General features: G+C 42.1%; 1 protein-coding gene across 1 annotated transcript in view; it reads right to left on the bottom strand.

Annotated features, from left to right (window-relative positions):
* The window catches only part of LOC130291597 (gamma-aminobutyric acid receptor subunit beta-4-like), a 520,736-nt gene that overhangs the window by 81,455 nt on the left and 422,058 nt on the right, over nucleotides 1-17,223 (bottom strand). The window contains exon 5 of the mRNA XM_056540553.1: nucleotides 16,277-16,359. Coding sequence (XP_056396528.1) covers nucleotides 16,277-16,359 — 83 coding nt within the window. The remainder of the gene's footprint in view (nucleotides 1-16,276; nucleotides 16,360-17,223) is intronic.

The following is a 17,223-nucleotide window of genomic DNA, read 5'->3' as shown; positions in this document are numbered from 1 at the left end:
AAAGTTTTTAAAAAATAGTTAATAAATGTGGTTTAACTCCTTCCCTAACAAAAATGTTAATCCTCCTCCTTTACCCATTAAAAAAATAAGAATATGTAAACAAAAATTAACAGAAACATATGTGGTATCACCGCATACATAAATATATGAACTATAAAAATATAATGTTAATTAAACCGCACGGTCAATGGCGTGTACGTAAAAAAATTCAAAATTCCAAAATTGCGTATTTTTGGTCACTTTGCATACCCTAACATTTTTTTTATAAAAAGCTATCAAAAAGTCCCATGAAAAAAAGAAAATGGTACCGATAAATACTTCAGACCATGGCAAAAAAATTTGCCCTCATATAGCCCCATATACGGAAAAATAAAAAAGCTATAGGGGTCAGAAGAGGACAATATTAAACAGTCTAATTTTCGCACAAAAAGCCCCTAGCTTATTTTAGTTGCCAGGGGCCGCAACTAATAGCCAGCATATGCTGATCACCGCTTTCAACTATTAACTAGTTACAGCAGCATGTAAATGGGCTTTAATATTGCTGTTTGTGGTACAGAAGTGCGAAACACCCCTTCTCCCCTTGGAGCCCATTTTGGGGGAGGGCGGTTTGGCTGGTATGAAATCCATTGCCGTGAAAGCCTGAGGCCTTATGTGGCCTTCCATTGTTGCTGCTGTGGCTCTTCTACCAATAGAGCGCAGATGTGATGGATCAATGCATTAATCGCTGCAGTGATCTTTATGAGCCATCTAATGGCTCATACAAGTCCTCTAAGGGGACAAATAAAGTGTTAAAAAAATACAATAAAGGTTATAAAAATATAAATGAACCCCTCCCATACCAACAGTTTAAATCACCCCCTTTTCCCATTTTCCAAATGAAAATAAACACATGGTATTTCCACGTGTGAAATTGTCCAAACTATTGAAACATACCATTAAGGGTCCGGCAAGATTACCATATATTGAGAGATATCTTTACAAAGTAAAATGGGTTCTGCATAAAACAAGCCTTCCTATGGCTCTTTAAATGGAAAATTGAAAGAGTTGTGGATTTTAAAAAGCGAGGAGGAAAAAATGTAAAAGGCTAGAAAGGAAATTCGCTGTTATTAAGGGTTTAACCCCTTCCTGACCCCGGGTTTTCCAGTTTTTGCACTTTCGTTTTTTCCTCCTTACCTTTAAAAAATCATAACTCTTTCAATTTTGCACCTAAAAATCCATACGATGGCTTATTTTTTTGTGCCAGCAATTCTACTTTGTAATGAAATCAGTCGTTTTACCCAAAAATCTACGGCAAAACGGGCAAAAAAATCATTGTGTGACAAAATTGAAGAAAAACACAATTTTGTAACTTTTGGGGGCTTCCGTTTCTACACAGTAAATTTTTCAGTAAAAATGATACCTTTCCTTTATTCTGTAGTTCCTTACAATTAAAATGATATCCTACTTATATAGGTTTGATTTTGTCGTACTTCTAGAAAAAATCATAACAACAAGCAGGACAATTTAAACGTTTAAAATTGTCATTTTTTGACCCCTATAACTTTTTTATTTTACCGCCTATGGGGCGGTATGATGGCTAATTTTTTGCACTGTGATCTAAAGTTTTTAGCGGTATCATTTTTGTATTGATCGGACTTTTTGATTGCTTTTATTCATTTTCTCATGATATTCAAAATGACCAAAAATACGCTATTTTGGACTTTGGAATTTTTTTGCTTGTACGCCATTGACCGTGCGGTTTAATTAATGATATATTTTTATAATTCGGACATTTCTGCACGCGGCGATACCACAGATGTTTATTTTTATTTACACAGTTTTTTTTTTTTTAAGTGGGAAAAGGGGGGGGGGGGGTGATTCTTACTTTTATTAGGGAAGGGGTTAAATGATCCTTATTACCTTTTTTTTTCACCTTTTTTTTTGCAATGTTATAGCTCCCATAGGGAGACACACTGATCTTCTACATTGAGCATTGTTATCCCATAGGATAACATTGCTTAATGATTCTGCCGCTTAACTGCTCATGCCTGGATCTCAGGCACTGCGCAGTCATTCGGCGATCGGACAGCAAGGAGGCAGGTGAGGGGACCTTCCTCGTATCCTACAGTTGTTCGGGATGCCGTGATTTCACCAGGTGATCCCGAACAGCCCCCTGAGCTAACCGGCACTTATTACCTTTCACTTTAGACGCAGTGATCAACTTTGAACGCCACGTCTAAAGGGTTAATAGCACGCAGCATAGCGATCAGTGCCGCACGCTATTAGCCACAGGTCCCGCCCCCGTTATGACTCGTTATAGAATGGGAGTCGACCAATTATGTACATGTATGTCATGGGTCGGGAAGGGGTTAATAACATTTTTGCTTACTTTTGCTTCAACAGCCTCTGCAACTTATGAAACAAAAGAATCCATAATAACACCTTACACAGTTTCTTGTCATAATGACTCCATGGTGTATGTCTAGATCAGATTCCTAAAGCAGAGTACAACTCTACAAGCAAATTTTATGAGTTCTCGAAAACCCTTCTTAATAAAATGTAATACTTTATTGAAAAATTACAGTCTATAAAAAAAATAGCACTCATACCTGGACAAGAATGACTCTCAGGGAGAGTCCAAGCGCAGTGGAGGCACTATAATAACATACATAACTGTCAAAAACACACTTAGGGTACACATTCAGACGAGCGGATCAAAAGCATATTGCGCGGTGTATCCACATGCGCGGTGTACTCACACACATCGCGGTCGCTCCCCCCTGCTCCCTGAGCTAGGCCGAGAGTAGCCACAATGTGCGAGTATACTGCGCATGCGCGCGGCGACTCTCACATCACAGTGTGTATGCTTGTAGCTGCGTATTGCCGCCCCGAGCAGGCACATCTAAAGGCACCCTGTAGCGGTCCTTTGGTGGCAGATCCACAGCATAAAATACACTGTGCATCCGCTCTTTTGAATGTACCCTTAGGGTACGTTAACACGTGCATATTTTTGCTGCAGATCTGTTGCAAATTTGCTTCAGCAGATTTTGCTGCCCATTGCAGTCAGTGGGCAGCAAAATATGCAGTAGCAAATCTACAGCAGATCTGCTGAAAAAATACACATGTGTGAACGTACCCTAAGGGTACGTTCACACGGGCGGATTTTTTTGAGGGTTTTCTGCTGTGTATTTGAAAGGGGGCGGGCTCTTCTCGGTTGTCCACAGCAGATTTTCCACGGCGGAATTTACACTGAGGAAAACCCGCCGCAAGCCCCATTGAAGTCAGTAGGGACTGCGTCGGATTTTTCGCAGCGTAAATTCCACCATGTAAAATCTGCTGTGGACAGCCGAGAAGAGCCCGCCCCCTTTAAAATTCGCAGCGGAAAACCCGCAAAAAAATCCGCCCGTTCAAACGTGGGTACTTTCTGTTGCAGATCTGCTGCGGATTTTTGTCAATATATTTTGCTGCCCAATGAAGTCAACCGCAAGAAAAATCTGCAGCAGTAAATCTGCTGCAGATCTGCATGAAAATTATGCACCCTTAAGGGTGTGTTCACATGTGCATATTTTAGCTGCAGATCTGTGGCAGATTTTGGGTAGCAAAATCTGCTATAGCAAATCTGCAGCAGAAAATATGCAATGTAAGGCAAGTAAATATGCAATGTTTCCACTTGTTTTTTTTTCTGGCAGTTTTTGGTGAACTTTGAAATAAAGTTACTTATACATTAAATAATAAACACCGATAACTAGCACTGTTTTCATAAAGAAGGTGAGTTTTTCCGGTAATCCGGTATCTGATAATCCAGACAATGATAGAATGTCCCGTATTTAAAGTCCTGATATGATGATGAGGAACATCTTGTACTAACAACTTTAAATGGTCCATTGAGGAACACCTGTCTTGTAACTCTATGGGTTTTATCTATGTGATCGAGTGCAGCTGTAAAAAACAGTATATAGGTAGAACTAAAAGAACCCTAAAAATCCGTATTGGAGAACATATTACCAATATCAAAAATGGAAATTTGAAACACCCATTATCGGCACATTTTACTAATGTACATAACAAAGATTTAAGACAATTTTCCTTTTGTGGAATACAGAGTTAAAAAAGATTGGAGGGGAGGCAGCTTCATTATAAAGATGTCAAGAGCTGAGAGTAAGAAAATATACGAATTCAATACTCTTGAGCCCAAAGGGCTTAATTCCACTTTTCCATCCTTTTTGGTTTGAGGACGGCCTCTGGAGTTCTTCACGTCCCCCACACACACAAATCTTGTCAAGATTTTCATATAGGTTGCATTCCCACAGGGCGTATACGCAGCATATTTGGCGCTGCGCAAAATTTACGGCAGCAGCGGGAAATACGCTGCGTATCCCTTGCTCACTATACACACAGGGCTTTCCCGCAGCAGCCCTATGTGTCCAGTGAGTTTTGGAGGCGGAGCAGCGCGTCACAGACACTCCAGCAAACGGCCCCACCAAAACTCACTGCACACATAGGGCTGCCGTCGGAAAGCCCTGTGTGTATAGTGAGCAAGGAATATGCAGCGTATTTCCCGCTGCTGCCATACAATTTGCGCAGCGTAATATACAAATTTATTGTTTTCTATTTATTTTCTTTTTCTTTTTAATTCTATTTTTATTTATTTTTCTTTTTATTTTCATTTTTATTTTATTTTACTTTATTTATATTATTTTATTTTGTAATTCTTAATTTTCATTTCATTTATCATTTACATTTTTATCTAGTTTTTTATTCATTTTCATAAAATTTTCTTTATTTTTATTTTATTTTCTTTTTTCTTTATTCTAAATTTCTACACGTTGTTATATTTTATATATGTTATCCTCATCTGTTATCACCAAGTTTGTCGTTAAATTGTATTGTCTCTATTCATTTAGAACTGTTGGATTGGATTGCTATATATATGTTTAACCCCGCAAGCATATATCTAGTTATTATATAACCATCAATTCCAGGCCGGGTTTTGCAGGTGTATAACTACACTCTGCAATAGTGTTGCTCGCGAATATTCGCAATTCGAATTTTATTCGCGAATATCGCATATTCGCGAATTCGCGAATATTCGCGAATATAGCGCTATATATTCGTAATTACGAATATTCTTTATTTATTTTATTTTTTTCACAGTACACATCACAGTGATCATCCCTCTCTGCTTCCAGCTTATGTGGTGTAAGAAGGCTCTAATACTACTGTGTGAGACCGGTGTGCGAAAATTCGCATATGCGAAAATTCGCATATAATAATTTCGCATATGCGAATTTTCGCTTATGTTAATTTTGTATAAGTAAATTTTCGAATATGTAAATTTTCGCACACGCGAATATTCGTATATGCGAAAATAAAATGAGAATATTACGACTATGCGAATATTCGCGAATATCACGAATATTCGTCCATATATTCGCGAATATTCGCGAATTCGAATATGGCCTATGCCGCTCAACACTACTCTGCAATCCATTACAAGTTTTGTCTACCTTCTGAAAAGAACATCACCTTTATTGTATTATTCTGATTACATCTGTACAACTATATAAAAGACATACTTTTGTTGTTGTATTTGCAATAATTGCATGTGCCGCAGCAGAAGTTCTCCACTGGATGGGTATCTGTTAACCAACTGTGTATTTTGAGCGATTTGGTTCTTAATTTATTTATGTGACTCTGTGTAGTGATATTTTTTCGGTAAATTATAATTTGATTATGCCTTTTAACTCTTTTTAGATCTTCGTCTTGTTGTAAGATGTACCAATTTTTATGCATAGCTTTTCTTATTTGGTTGTTCATTGGGTTGTTTTTGAAAGTGAACGTGAATCTTTGTATTTTTTTCTGACTGCTTAGATTTTTTTTTCCTAACAATTTGGCTCTAGGCATGGCTGCTACCTTTTCTTTTGCTGTTTTTAAAACTTTGAGGGGATACCCTCAGTGGAGAGGACGGGCTCTAAGTCTGCAGCTTGCGGGGTGTATCTTTCTTCAGTATTGTTAATTCTTTTAAGGTGGATTAATTGGCTAATAGGGATGCTGTTCTTGGTGTGTGTGGGATGGGACTAAGCATAGTGTTAGATGGAGTTCTTGGAGGTAGGCTTTCTAAAGCCCGATGTGACAAACTTTGGTCCCCAAAGACTGAAGTAAAGGTCATAGTCATGGTATTTATGCAATTTAAATGGGTTACAAATGCCAAACATTGTTCTTCAGTCCCATCCCACATCACAAAGATATCATCCACGAATCTTAAAAAGGTTTCTGTGTGTCGGGAGTACGGGTTAGTGGTGGTGAAAACATAATTCTGTTCGAAGATAGCTAGAAAAATGTTAGTGAAAGCGCATGATATGGGCGTACCCATTGCAGTTCCGTGGCATTGTCTGTACCACTGTTTGTTGTATTGAAAACAATATTAAAGTAATTTTTTGAATTTGGGGGGCCATCACGTACAGATCCGGCAGTTCGCCACATGCCACACCCCTTCTGTGGTGTACTGCCTGATCTGCAGGTGTGGCCACTGTTATATCGGTAAAACAATAAGACCACTGTTGCACAGGATACGGGAGCATATTTACTCCCTCCATACAGGCATAGGTGCCAGCAGGTGGATCTCTCATATGCAGACCACCCATAACAGTGATCCCAATCATTTTTCTTTTGTAGTTATATAGAGAATTGAACACACATGACGTAATCTGAACAAACACCAAATATTACTCCGAAATGAAGCTAGATGGATTACCCGCACCAATGCCACTGGTCCTATAGGTCTGAATGACATGGAAGAATTAGGGGCTCTTGTATTATAAACAATGCTTCAGCTATCTCACAAAAAGTTTTTGTTTTTAAGCACAATGTAACTGTTACGCCTAGCGCTCCGGGTCCCCGCTCCTCCCCGGAGCGCTCACGGCGTCTTTCTCCCTGCAGCTCCCCGGTCAGTCCCGCTGACCGGGAGCGCTGCTCTGTCATGGCCGTTGGGGATGCGATTCGCACAGCGGGACGCGCCCGCTCGCGAATCGCATCCCAGGTCACTTACCCGTTCCCGTCCCCTGTTGTCATGTGCTGGCGCGCGCGGCTCCGCTCTCTAGGGCGCGCGCGCGCCAGCTCCCTGAGACTTAAAGGGCCAGTGCACCAATGATTGGTGCCTGGCCCAATTAGCTTAATTGGCTTCCACCTGGTCCCTGACTATATCTATCCTCCTCCCATGCACTTCCTTGCCGGATCTTGTTGCCCTTGTGCCTAGTGAAAGCGTTTGTGTGTTTAAAGCCTGTGTACCAGAACTTCTGCTATCTCCCCTGACTACGAACCTTGCCGCCTGCCCCCGACCTTCTGCTACGTCCGACTTTGCTTCTGCCTACTCCCTTGTACCTCGCCTATCTTCAGCAGCCAGAGAGGTGAGCCGTTGCTAGTGGATACGACCTGGTCACTACCGCCGCAGCAAGACCATCCCGCTTTGCGGCGGGCTCTGGTGAAAACCAGTAGTGTCTTAGAACCGGTCCACTAGCACGGTCCTCGCTATCCCTCTCTGGCACAGAGGATCCACCTCCTGCCAGCCGGCATCGTGACAGTAGATCCGGCCATGGATCCCGCTGAAGTTCCTCTGCCAGTTGTCGCTGACCTCCCTACGCTGGTCGCCCAGCAAGCTCGTCAGATCGCCCAACAAGATCACCAGCTGTCGTACTTGACCACCATGACACAGCAACTCCAGTCACAACTACAGCAAGTACAGTCACAGCTACAGCAGCAACAACCATCTCCTCCGCCAGCTCCTGCACCCCTTCCGCAGCGAGTGGCCACTCCTAGCCTCCGCCTGTCCTTGCCGGACAAATTTAATGGGGACTCTAAGTTTTGCCGTGGCTTTCTTTCGCAATGTTCCCTGCACATGGAGATGATGTCGGACCAGTTTCCTACTGAAAGGTCTAAGGTGGCTTTCGTAGTCAGCCTTCTGTCTGGAAAAGCTCTGTCATGGGCCACACCGCTCTGGGACCGCAATGACCCCGTCACTGCCTCTGTATACTCGTTCTTCTCGGAAATTCGAAGTGTCTTTGAGGAACCTGCCCGAGCCTCTTCTGCTGAGACTGCCCTGCTGAACCTGGTCCAGGGTAATTCCTCCGTTGGCGAGTACGCCATACAATTCCGTACTCTTGCCTCTGAACTATCCTGGAATAATGAGGCTCTCTGCGCGACCTTTAAAAAAGGCCTATCCAGCAACATTAAAGATGTTCTGGCCGCACGAGAGACTCCTGCTAACCTGCATGAACTCATTCATCTAGCCACTCGCATTGACATGCGTTTTTCTGAGAGGCATCAAGAGCTCCGCCAGGAAAAAGACTTAGATCTCTGGACACCTCTCCCACAGTCTCCACTGCAATCTGCGCCTAGGCCTCCCGCCGAGGAGGTCATGCAAGTGGATCGGTCTCGCCTGACCCTGGAAGAGAGGAATCGCCGTAAGGAAGAGAATCTTTGTCTGTACTGTGCCAGTACTGAACATTTTTTGGTGGATTGCCCAATCCGTCCTCCACGTCTGGGAAACGCACGCTCGCACCCAGCTCTCGTGGGTGTGGCGTCTCTTGATGCTAAGTCGGCTTCTCCACGTCTCACGGTGCCTGTTCGGATTTCTACTTCAGCCAGCTCTTCCCTCTCAGCCGTGGCCTGCCTGGACTCTGGAGCTTCTGGGAATTTTATTCGGGAGTCCTTAGTGAATAAATTCCGCATTCCGGTGACCCGTCTTGTCAAGCCACTCCACGTTTCCGCGGTCAACGGAGCCAGGTTGGATTGCACCGTGCGTTTCCGCACGGAGCCCCTCCTAATGTGCATCTGACCTCATCATGAGGAAATTGTATTTTTGGTCCTTCCTAATTGCACTTCTGAAGTTCTCCTTGGACTACCCTGGCTTCAACACCATTCCCCAACCCTGGATTGGTCCACTGGGGAGATCAAGAGTTGGGGCCCCTCTTGTTCCAAGGACTGCCTTCAACCGGTTCCCAGTACTCCCTGCCGTGACCCTGTGGTTCCTCCTGTATCCGGTCGCCCTAAGGTCATTAAGGACTCTGCCTGCCACAGGAAATGCCTCTCCCCCCCTCCCAGTCCCATCAGGCAAGCCCCTGTGTCCCCGCATGGCCCTCGTCCTGGTGTCACACTGCCCCGTGCCAGGTCTCGCCCTCTGCCCTCTCTCCCCATTCCTACTCCTGCTGTTCTGCCTGCCGTTGAGGAATCCCTCCATCCTTTCCCGGTGTCCTCATCCCAGGGGAGGCAGTTACCGGATAAAGAGAAGGGGAGACCTAAGGGGGGGGGGTACTGTTACGCCTAGCGCTCCGGGTCCCCGCTCCTCCCCGGAGCGCTCACGGCGTCTTTCTCCCTGCAGCTCCCCGGTCAGTCCCGCTGACCGGGAGCGCTGCTCTGTCATGGCCGTTGGGGATGCGATTCGCACAGCGGGACGCGCCCGCTCGCGAATCGCATCCCAGGTCACTTACCCGTTCCCGTCCCCTGCTGTCATGTGCTGGCGCGCGCGGCTCCGCTCTCTAGGGCGCGCGCGCTCCAGCTCCCTGAGACTTAAAGGGCCAGTGCACCAATGATTGGTGCCTGGCCCAATTAGCTTAATTGGCTTCCACCTGGTCCCTGACTATATCTATCCTCCTCCCATGCACTTCCTTGCCGGATCTTGTTGCCCTTGTGCCTAGTGAAAGCGTTTGTGTGTTTAAAGCCTGTGTACCAGAACTTCTGCTATCTCCCCTGACTACGAACCTTGCCGCCTGCCCCCGACCTTCTGCTACGTCCGACTTTGCTTCTGCCTACTCCCTTGTACCTCGCCTATCTTCAGCAGCCAGAGAGGTGAGCCGTTGCTAGTGGATACGACCTGGTCACTACCGCCGCAGCAAGACCATCCCGCTTTGCGGCGGGCTCTGGTGAAAACCAGTAGTGTCTTAGAACCGGTCCACTAGCACGGTCCTCGCTATCCCTCTCTGGCACAGAGGATCCACCTCCTGCCAGCCGGCATCGTGACAGTAACATGTTAACCCAGTATGTGTTTCCTGTTTACCTGTGTAACCTTGGCAACCTGCTTTGTTAAAGAAACACCTTTTCCTGCACGTCATTTCACCTGACCTGACAAAGCGCTTCGGCGCAATAACGACCCGTCGGCTTTCCTTACCCCCGCGTCTTCATCATCTGCCTCCCTGCTTCATGTATCCCGTTGTTCCGTTGAACTAATAAAGATACTTCACAGCAGTCCTGGGTGAGTGCTCTGTGTTCTCCATTGATTTTTATTGAATACATCTTTTAATACCTGCAGTTGATTCCATTCAACCAACATCATCACAAAATTGGCACAATTTACAGCCCAAGTAGAGGAACTGAGTTGCTGTTATAGTAGGCATTAGTACATCCAGGGATACCAGCAGGGGGGTACAACCCATACACCTGCATGTGGCCTGGAGCTTCAGGATGCCGGACGTTCACGGCCTTTTTTTTTCCCGGGAGGCCTGCACATTTCTATTAAATTACCTATTTCTAGGGCGCGGGCCTCTTGGGAATCATGATAGGCCAGGGGCTGATAGGAGTAGAGACGTCATGTGCCCCTCGCAGGCACGCACATCTACTCCAATCACCTGACCTGTCTCTGCCTACGTCCCCGCGTGCTCTCCAGCATCCTCCCCGTGCAGTGACATGAGCAGCAGCAGCAGTGATAAGATGTGCAGGGAGGGGTATGGAGGTGATGAGAGGTGCAGGGGGGGGTTGATAAGAGGTGCAGGGGGTGATGAGAGGTGCAGGGGTGTTATGGGGGTGATAAGAGATACAGGGGGGTTATGGAGGTGATGAGAGGTGCAGAGGGTGATGAGAGGTGCAGGGGGGAGGGTTATGGGCTTGATAAGAGGTGCGGGGGGGTTATGGAGGTGATGAGAGGTGCAGGGGGAGTGATGAGAGGTGCAGGGGTGGTTATGGGGGTGATAAGAGGTGCAGGGGGGTTATGGAGGTGATGAAAGGTGCAGGGGGGTTATGGGGTGATAAGAGGTGCAGGGAATGTTGATGAGAGGGAACCCCTAGGTAATTTTTTGCATCAGGCCCTGTGGTTTCTAGCTACATACTTGCGCATGGCCGCTGCGCATTGATACAGCATTGGGCATTAATAGAAGAAAGGGGCATACAACAAATATGTAGTGGCAAATTGTGCCCCGGCCCATATAGTTGTTGTAGGCCCCTATTTGCTAATAGTTTTCCCCACCAAAACAATGGGGGCAACTATTAACAGAGGGGCCTACACAAACTATATGGAGCCCCCATTTAGTTTGGGTAGGCCCCTCTGTTAATAGTTGCTTCCATATAGTTTGGGTAGGCCCCTCTTTTAAAGGAGTAGTCTGGTGAAAAATTACTTATCCCCCTATAAAAGGATAAGGGATAAGTTATAGATTGCAGGGGGGTCCAAGCGCTGGGACTCTTTTTTTTTTTTTTTTTTATATTTTCCTTTATTTTAATAATAAAAATTTACAAAAATACATTGTACCATTCAGATATAACAACGTCACCAATCAAGAAAAGAAAAAAGACAAAAGGCCAAATAGCCATACTTATACTTGTTTACATCTGAGAAGTATACCTAATCATTATTAACCCCCACCCCCCCACCCCCACCCCACCTACTGGCACCGAGAAAAGGAAAGAGGATGGGGGGGGAAAAAAAATTATTTTAATTTTTAGTAAATAATTGTTTATGTTTAAGTCTACCACACATTCCAAATTTTTCTACATTCTCTTTGGCCCTTCTTACTCCTCATCCATCTAAACTCCTTATCTTTCATGATTTTTAACCCTTCCTTCCATTCCTCTATCTGCAGTTCTTTAGGGGATATCCAATTTCTTAGTATGGTCAGTCTGGCGAAGAACAAAATCCGATGTAGCAGACACTCAAATTTCCCCATAAGCGCTGGGACTCTAATCTGTAACTTATCCCCTATCCTTGGACAAATCCTTTAATAGCACAGTGTTATACAGCACCGCACTCTGCCCTAATCTAATTAGAAATATATAATTAGAAAATAAAATAATATTGGGGCAGGCCTTGAGCTGTGTGAGGGGCCCCAAAATTTCTGATGGCAGCCCTGAGTACATCACAGAGAGCTTTCTATTGAACCCATTCTCATAATACTGCTGTACAATGTCTTTATTCTGTTGCCAGTGCTGGAAAAGCAGTTGCTCTTTGATTTTCTTTAAACTGTTCTTCAAGAATAAAATCCTATGTCACATGTGCTGCACTTTTAACATAAAGTACATTCAGCAAAGCAATGGATATGGCACGATATAATAGGTGTGAATACATCTTTACTCTATTTACCCATGCTAGAAATGTTCCCACAATATATCACTCATCTACTGTAAAGAATTATTTATTTTATTCATTTTTAAAGCACCAACATATTCCCCAGCACTGTACAGATATTACTATTTAAGCAACACCAAAAATAGACCATAAGACAACCATAAGGCTAGGTTTCCACCTGTTTTTTTTCGGGGCAAAAACGCCAATAAAAACACCCATTCTGAGGCATGGCTTTTTTTTTGTGAAAAAACACTGCGGCCAGATGTTAGCTGCAAGTCAATAGGGAACTGCAAAATGCCATATCCACTTGGCGTTTTTCAATTTGGTGTTTTTTTTGTCCTTTTGGCGTTTTTCTGCTATTTTGGGCTCCATGGCAGTTTTTCAAAAACGGTGCTTTTTCTGCAAAATTTTGGCGTTTTCCTCCCATATGGAAGTGAAAGAGCGCAAAGAAAAATGCCATGTGGGTTTTGACTTTGGCATTTTTGCAGGCAGATTTTAGCGATCCAAAAAAGTGATGGAGACACCTTTTTTTTATAAAAATTTCATAGGGTACAATAAGAAAAATAATAATAAAAAAAGACAGTAGTGATGGAGATTTATCTTTTTTATAACAAAATTTTAATACATTTTTAAACAGGGATCAATTTATGTGGGCGGGCAGGGAACTAAAAATATAGCTGACACATATAGCTGACAATAACAAAAATTTAGAAAGGGGCCATTTAAATGTAAAAATTATATATTTGATATTAATTTAGTTAAACTTTTTATCAATAATGTATTTTAATAATGTGTTGAATAAAGTGTGTGTGTTTTTAACTTTTTTTCCAATTTTTTTTAGGTAGTACTACTACTCCCAGCATGGAGCACACTGTTCCATGGTGGGAGTAGTAGTACATGTACTTAATGACAGATTGCCCCGGGTGTCACTTCTGACACCTATTGCGATCCTCCTGTTTAATATATAGATGCGGCCGGCCGCTCTTCTATGGTCCCCTGCACTACCGTATATATACTATTCATATTTCTCACAGAGAGCTGTGATTCGCCGGATGGTTCCAGCCAATCACAACTCTCTGTGGGAAATATGAATATGTGTATATATAAGTCAGTGCAGGGGACCATAGAAGAGCGGCCGGGCGGCCGCCCCATCTATACATTATACAGGAGGATCGCAACAGGTGTCAGAAGTGAAACCCGGGGCGATCTTTTCTTAAAGTGCAACTGTCATGTATTTTAATCCCCATAAACTAGCGCTAGGAGGACAAAGTTGTTAGAAATTACAGTTCAAGCATACCTTTTTGCTGATTTCTAGCAGCTTTAATCAGGTTAAAAAAATGCTTTTTGTTAAAGTCAGTAGCAGTTGGAAATCCCCATGTCAGCGCTGGGACTGCTGTGTGATTGACACACAGGTCCCAGTGCATAGGCCCCTTATTCTTCTAATATGCGGGTGGTGCATAAACAGTACCCATTCTCCTGTGCCCAGCAGTGATGCGATGTTGGTTGCCACAACAAGCGCTCTCTCTCTCTGCGAGCGCTCGGTCCGTAAGGCCATATGCGCGGCGTAATACAGTAGTGGAATGAGCCAGTTGCCCATTCTCCTGTCTTCCTAGAGTGCACAGCAGTGATGTGATGCGCACGGCCAACTCATTCCACTACTGCATTACGCCGCCCATGGGGAGAGAGCGCTTGCTGTAAGATCTGGCTGCCCGCATCGCATTACCGCTATGCACAGGAGAACGGGCACTGTTTACAGCAGAAAGCTCGCCATCCACATATAAGAATAAGGGGCATATGCGCTGGGACCTGTGTGTCAATCACACAGCGGTCCCAGCACTGACATACAGTGGATATGCAACTGTTGCTGACTTTCATAAAAAGCATTTTTTAGCCAGATTAAAGCTGCTAGAAAGCAACAAAAGGTATGCTGTTAAAATATGTGACAGTTGCTCTTTAACTGCAGGTAATACTGCTCCCAACATGGAGCACTCTCTGCTGAATGTGCTCCATGTTGTGAGCAGTAGTACCTCCAGGTAAAGACAGATCACAGCGGGTGTCACTCCTGACACCTGCTGCGGTCGTCCTTCCTCCCTGAGATGTGGAGCAGCTTTTTCCTGCACTCCACATCTCTGCTCTGTACTCCGGTCTGCCAATCACTCATTCATATTTCCCACTGAGAGAGAGGATTGGCTGCCACCATGTGGCCAATCACCACTGGGGGGAAATTCCAGTGGAAATTCCGGCCGGAGTACAGAGCAGAGATGCGGAGTGCTGTATAGAGCCGCTCTGCATCTCTGCAACAGCTAGGACGATCGCATCGGGTGTCACTCCTGACACCTGGGGCGATATGTCTATAGTACAGGAACTACTATCCCCTTAATGGAATAGTGTGTCCCATGCTGGAAGTAGTGGCACTACCTAAAAAATAAAGTTAAAAACATACATTCACATTTTATTAAACACATTATTAAAATACATTACTACTAAAAATTTTAACAAAATTAATTATAAAAGATATATTATTTTTACATTTAAATGAACCCTTTCTACATTTTTATTATTGTCGGCTACATTTTTAGTCCCCTGCCGGCCCACATAAATTGATCCCTGTTTAAAAACTAATTTACAATTTTGTTATAAAAATTTTTTTCGTTAAATACATTTTTTTTTCCATCACTACTGAATCCTTTTTTTTTTTGGTAACCAACAAATACACCAAAGGGGCCAAAAAAACACCAAAGGGGCCAAAGACAAGCAATTATCACTCAAAGGCAAAAACACCAGAAAAACACCAGAAAACCGTCACTCTGACGGATGCTTAGATGGTCCCTTACCTTTTATTTCTTCGATCAAAGCATTTATACCCACAAATTCGCTGTTTTTCTTATTTTTTGTATTCTTATTTTTCTTATTTTTATTTCTATTTTTATTTGTATTTATATTCTTTATAATTTATTTTTAATTTTTATATTTATTTTTATTTTTTTTATTTTTTTATTTTCATTGCTTTATTATTATTATTATTATTATTATTATTATTATGCTTTTTATTTGTATGCACATATATAATTTACCTTCACAAATACACTATTCTCACTTACACATGTACTACATATATTCTATTTACAAGATATATTTCACTTCCTCTACCACATTATAACATCCACATACAATCAGACAGTTTGCTGTAGATAGATATACACCCACATTACGATCTGACATATCAGAAAGTTTTACATGTTGATTTATATACTTTATTCACACATTAAATTGCAAGCATGAAAAAAACTAATAGTTATCACATAGTAGTCTGTATTTTTAGGAGAGCCCCTTGATTTGATTTACTGTTAAAAAAAAAAATGTTTTTGCCGGATTAAAAACATCTGCAGGTCATTTTGCCGGATTAATGGACATTTGAAAATTTTTTGCCAGATGAATGGACATTAGAAAATTTTTTTGCTCTAATTAGAGATTATTGCTTTAATACTATATAGTGTTATAAGAATTGCATTTTAATTCAGCAGCAGTCCTCAGTATATTTTATTTTACTATTTTTTATGCTTCATTGTATTTTAATACTTGCTTATACGTCATCACATAGCTTGAAGTAAGCCACAAGGGCCCTGCGGTTTTTCCAGACAGCTATATATACATATATGACATCGATATATTTTTAACAGCTATGTTTATTGTTATTTTTTTATAAATAACATTTTTTAAATACATTTATTTACAATTATTGAGACCCAGTATCCACTTAACTTCGAGCACCGTCACTTTCTATTTTTTTATTTCCAAATTAACCTATCAGTAAATTTTGGAAGGGATTCAATATGTGATAATAATATAAAATAAAAAGTAAAAAAATAACTTTTTATGATCATACTTCATAAATGTTATTTTCACTACTTATCATATACTTAAAATGTCATTAATATTAAAAATGTAGATCAATTAGGCAAAATAACTTACAGCTCTCTATCTCTAAGGTACAATTCTGCTGGTCCAGAGGGTATCTGCGCAGATCCATCATGCAGGCAGCAGTGGTTGTAATTCTGAGGAACAAGAATGAAAGTTTAGTTGGATTACTGTTAAGTCAAACATTTAGAGTGTGTATTCACACGTACAGTATCCTGCGCATATATTTTGCATAGGATTTAAAGCCTCAGATTTGATGCTGTGTTCAGTTAATTAGTTTACATTGAAATCAGCAGCATAAAATCAGCAACTTCAAATTGTACACATCAAATATGCACAGAATACTTTACAAGCGAATACACCCTTAAAATATATTTACCATTAATCAGCCAAAATATGAACTATGCAAATATCTTTTACTTATAAATTGTATTTAATCCACAGTTAAAAAAAAGTCCAAAAATATATATATTTTTAAATATATATATATATGTTTTAAATAAAAATGTGTTTTAGACTGGTTTAAATTTCTAAATACATTCAATTATTCTTTTCATTAACACTTGCTAGGTCCACCCCCCCCCCCCCCCCCCCCCAAATCCTTAAAGGGGTACTCTGGTGGAAAACATTTTTTTTTTTTTTTAACTGAACTGGTGCCAGAAAGCTAAACAGATTTGTAAATTACTTATTATTTAAAAATCTTAATTCTTCTAGTATTTACCAGCAGCTGTATACTATTTTTGAATTTCTTCTCTGTCTGACCACAGTGCTCTTTGCTGACACCTCTGTCCATGTCAGGAACTGTCCAGAGTAGGAGCAAATCCCAATAGCAACACTCTCCTGCTCTGGACAGTTCCTAAAATGGACAGAGGTGTCGGCAGAGAACACTTTGGTCAGACTGAAAAGAACCACTCAACTTCCTGAGGAGCTTACAGCATCTGATAAATACTGGAAGGATTAAGATTTTTTAATAGAAGTAATTTACAAATCTAACTTTCTGG

Source organism: Hyla sarda, chromosome 9 (genome assembly GCF_029499605.1).
Source record: "Hyla sarda isolate aHylSar1 chromosome 9, aHylSar1.hap1, whole genome shotgun sequence".
Lineage (NCBI taxonomy): Eukaryota > Metazoa > Chordata > Amphibia > Anura > Hylidae > Hyla > Hyla sarda.
This window is presented reverse-complemented; position numbering and strand designations above follow the sequence as displayed.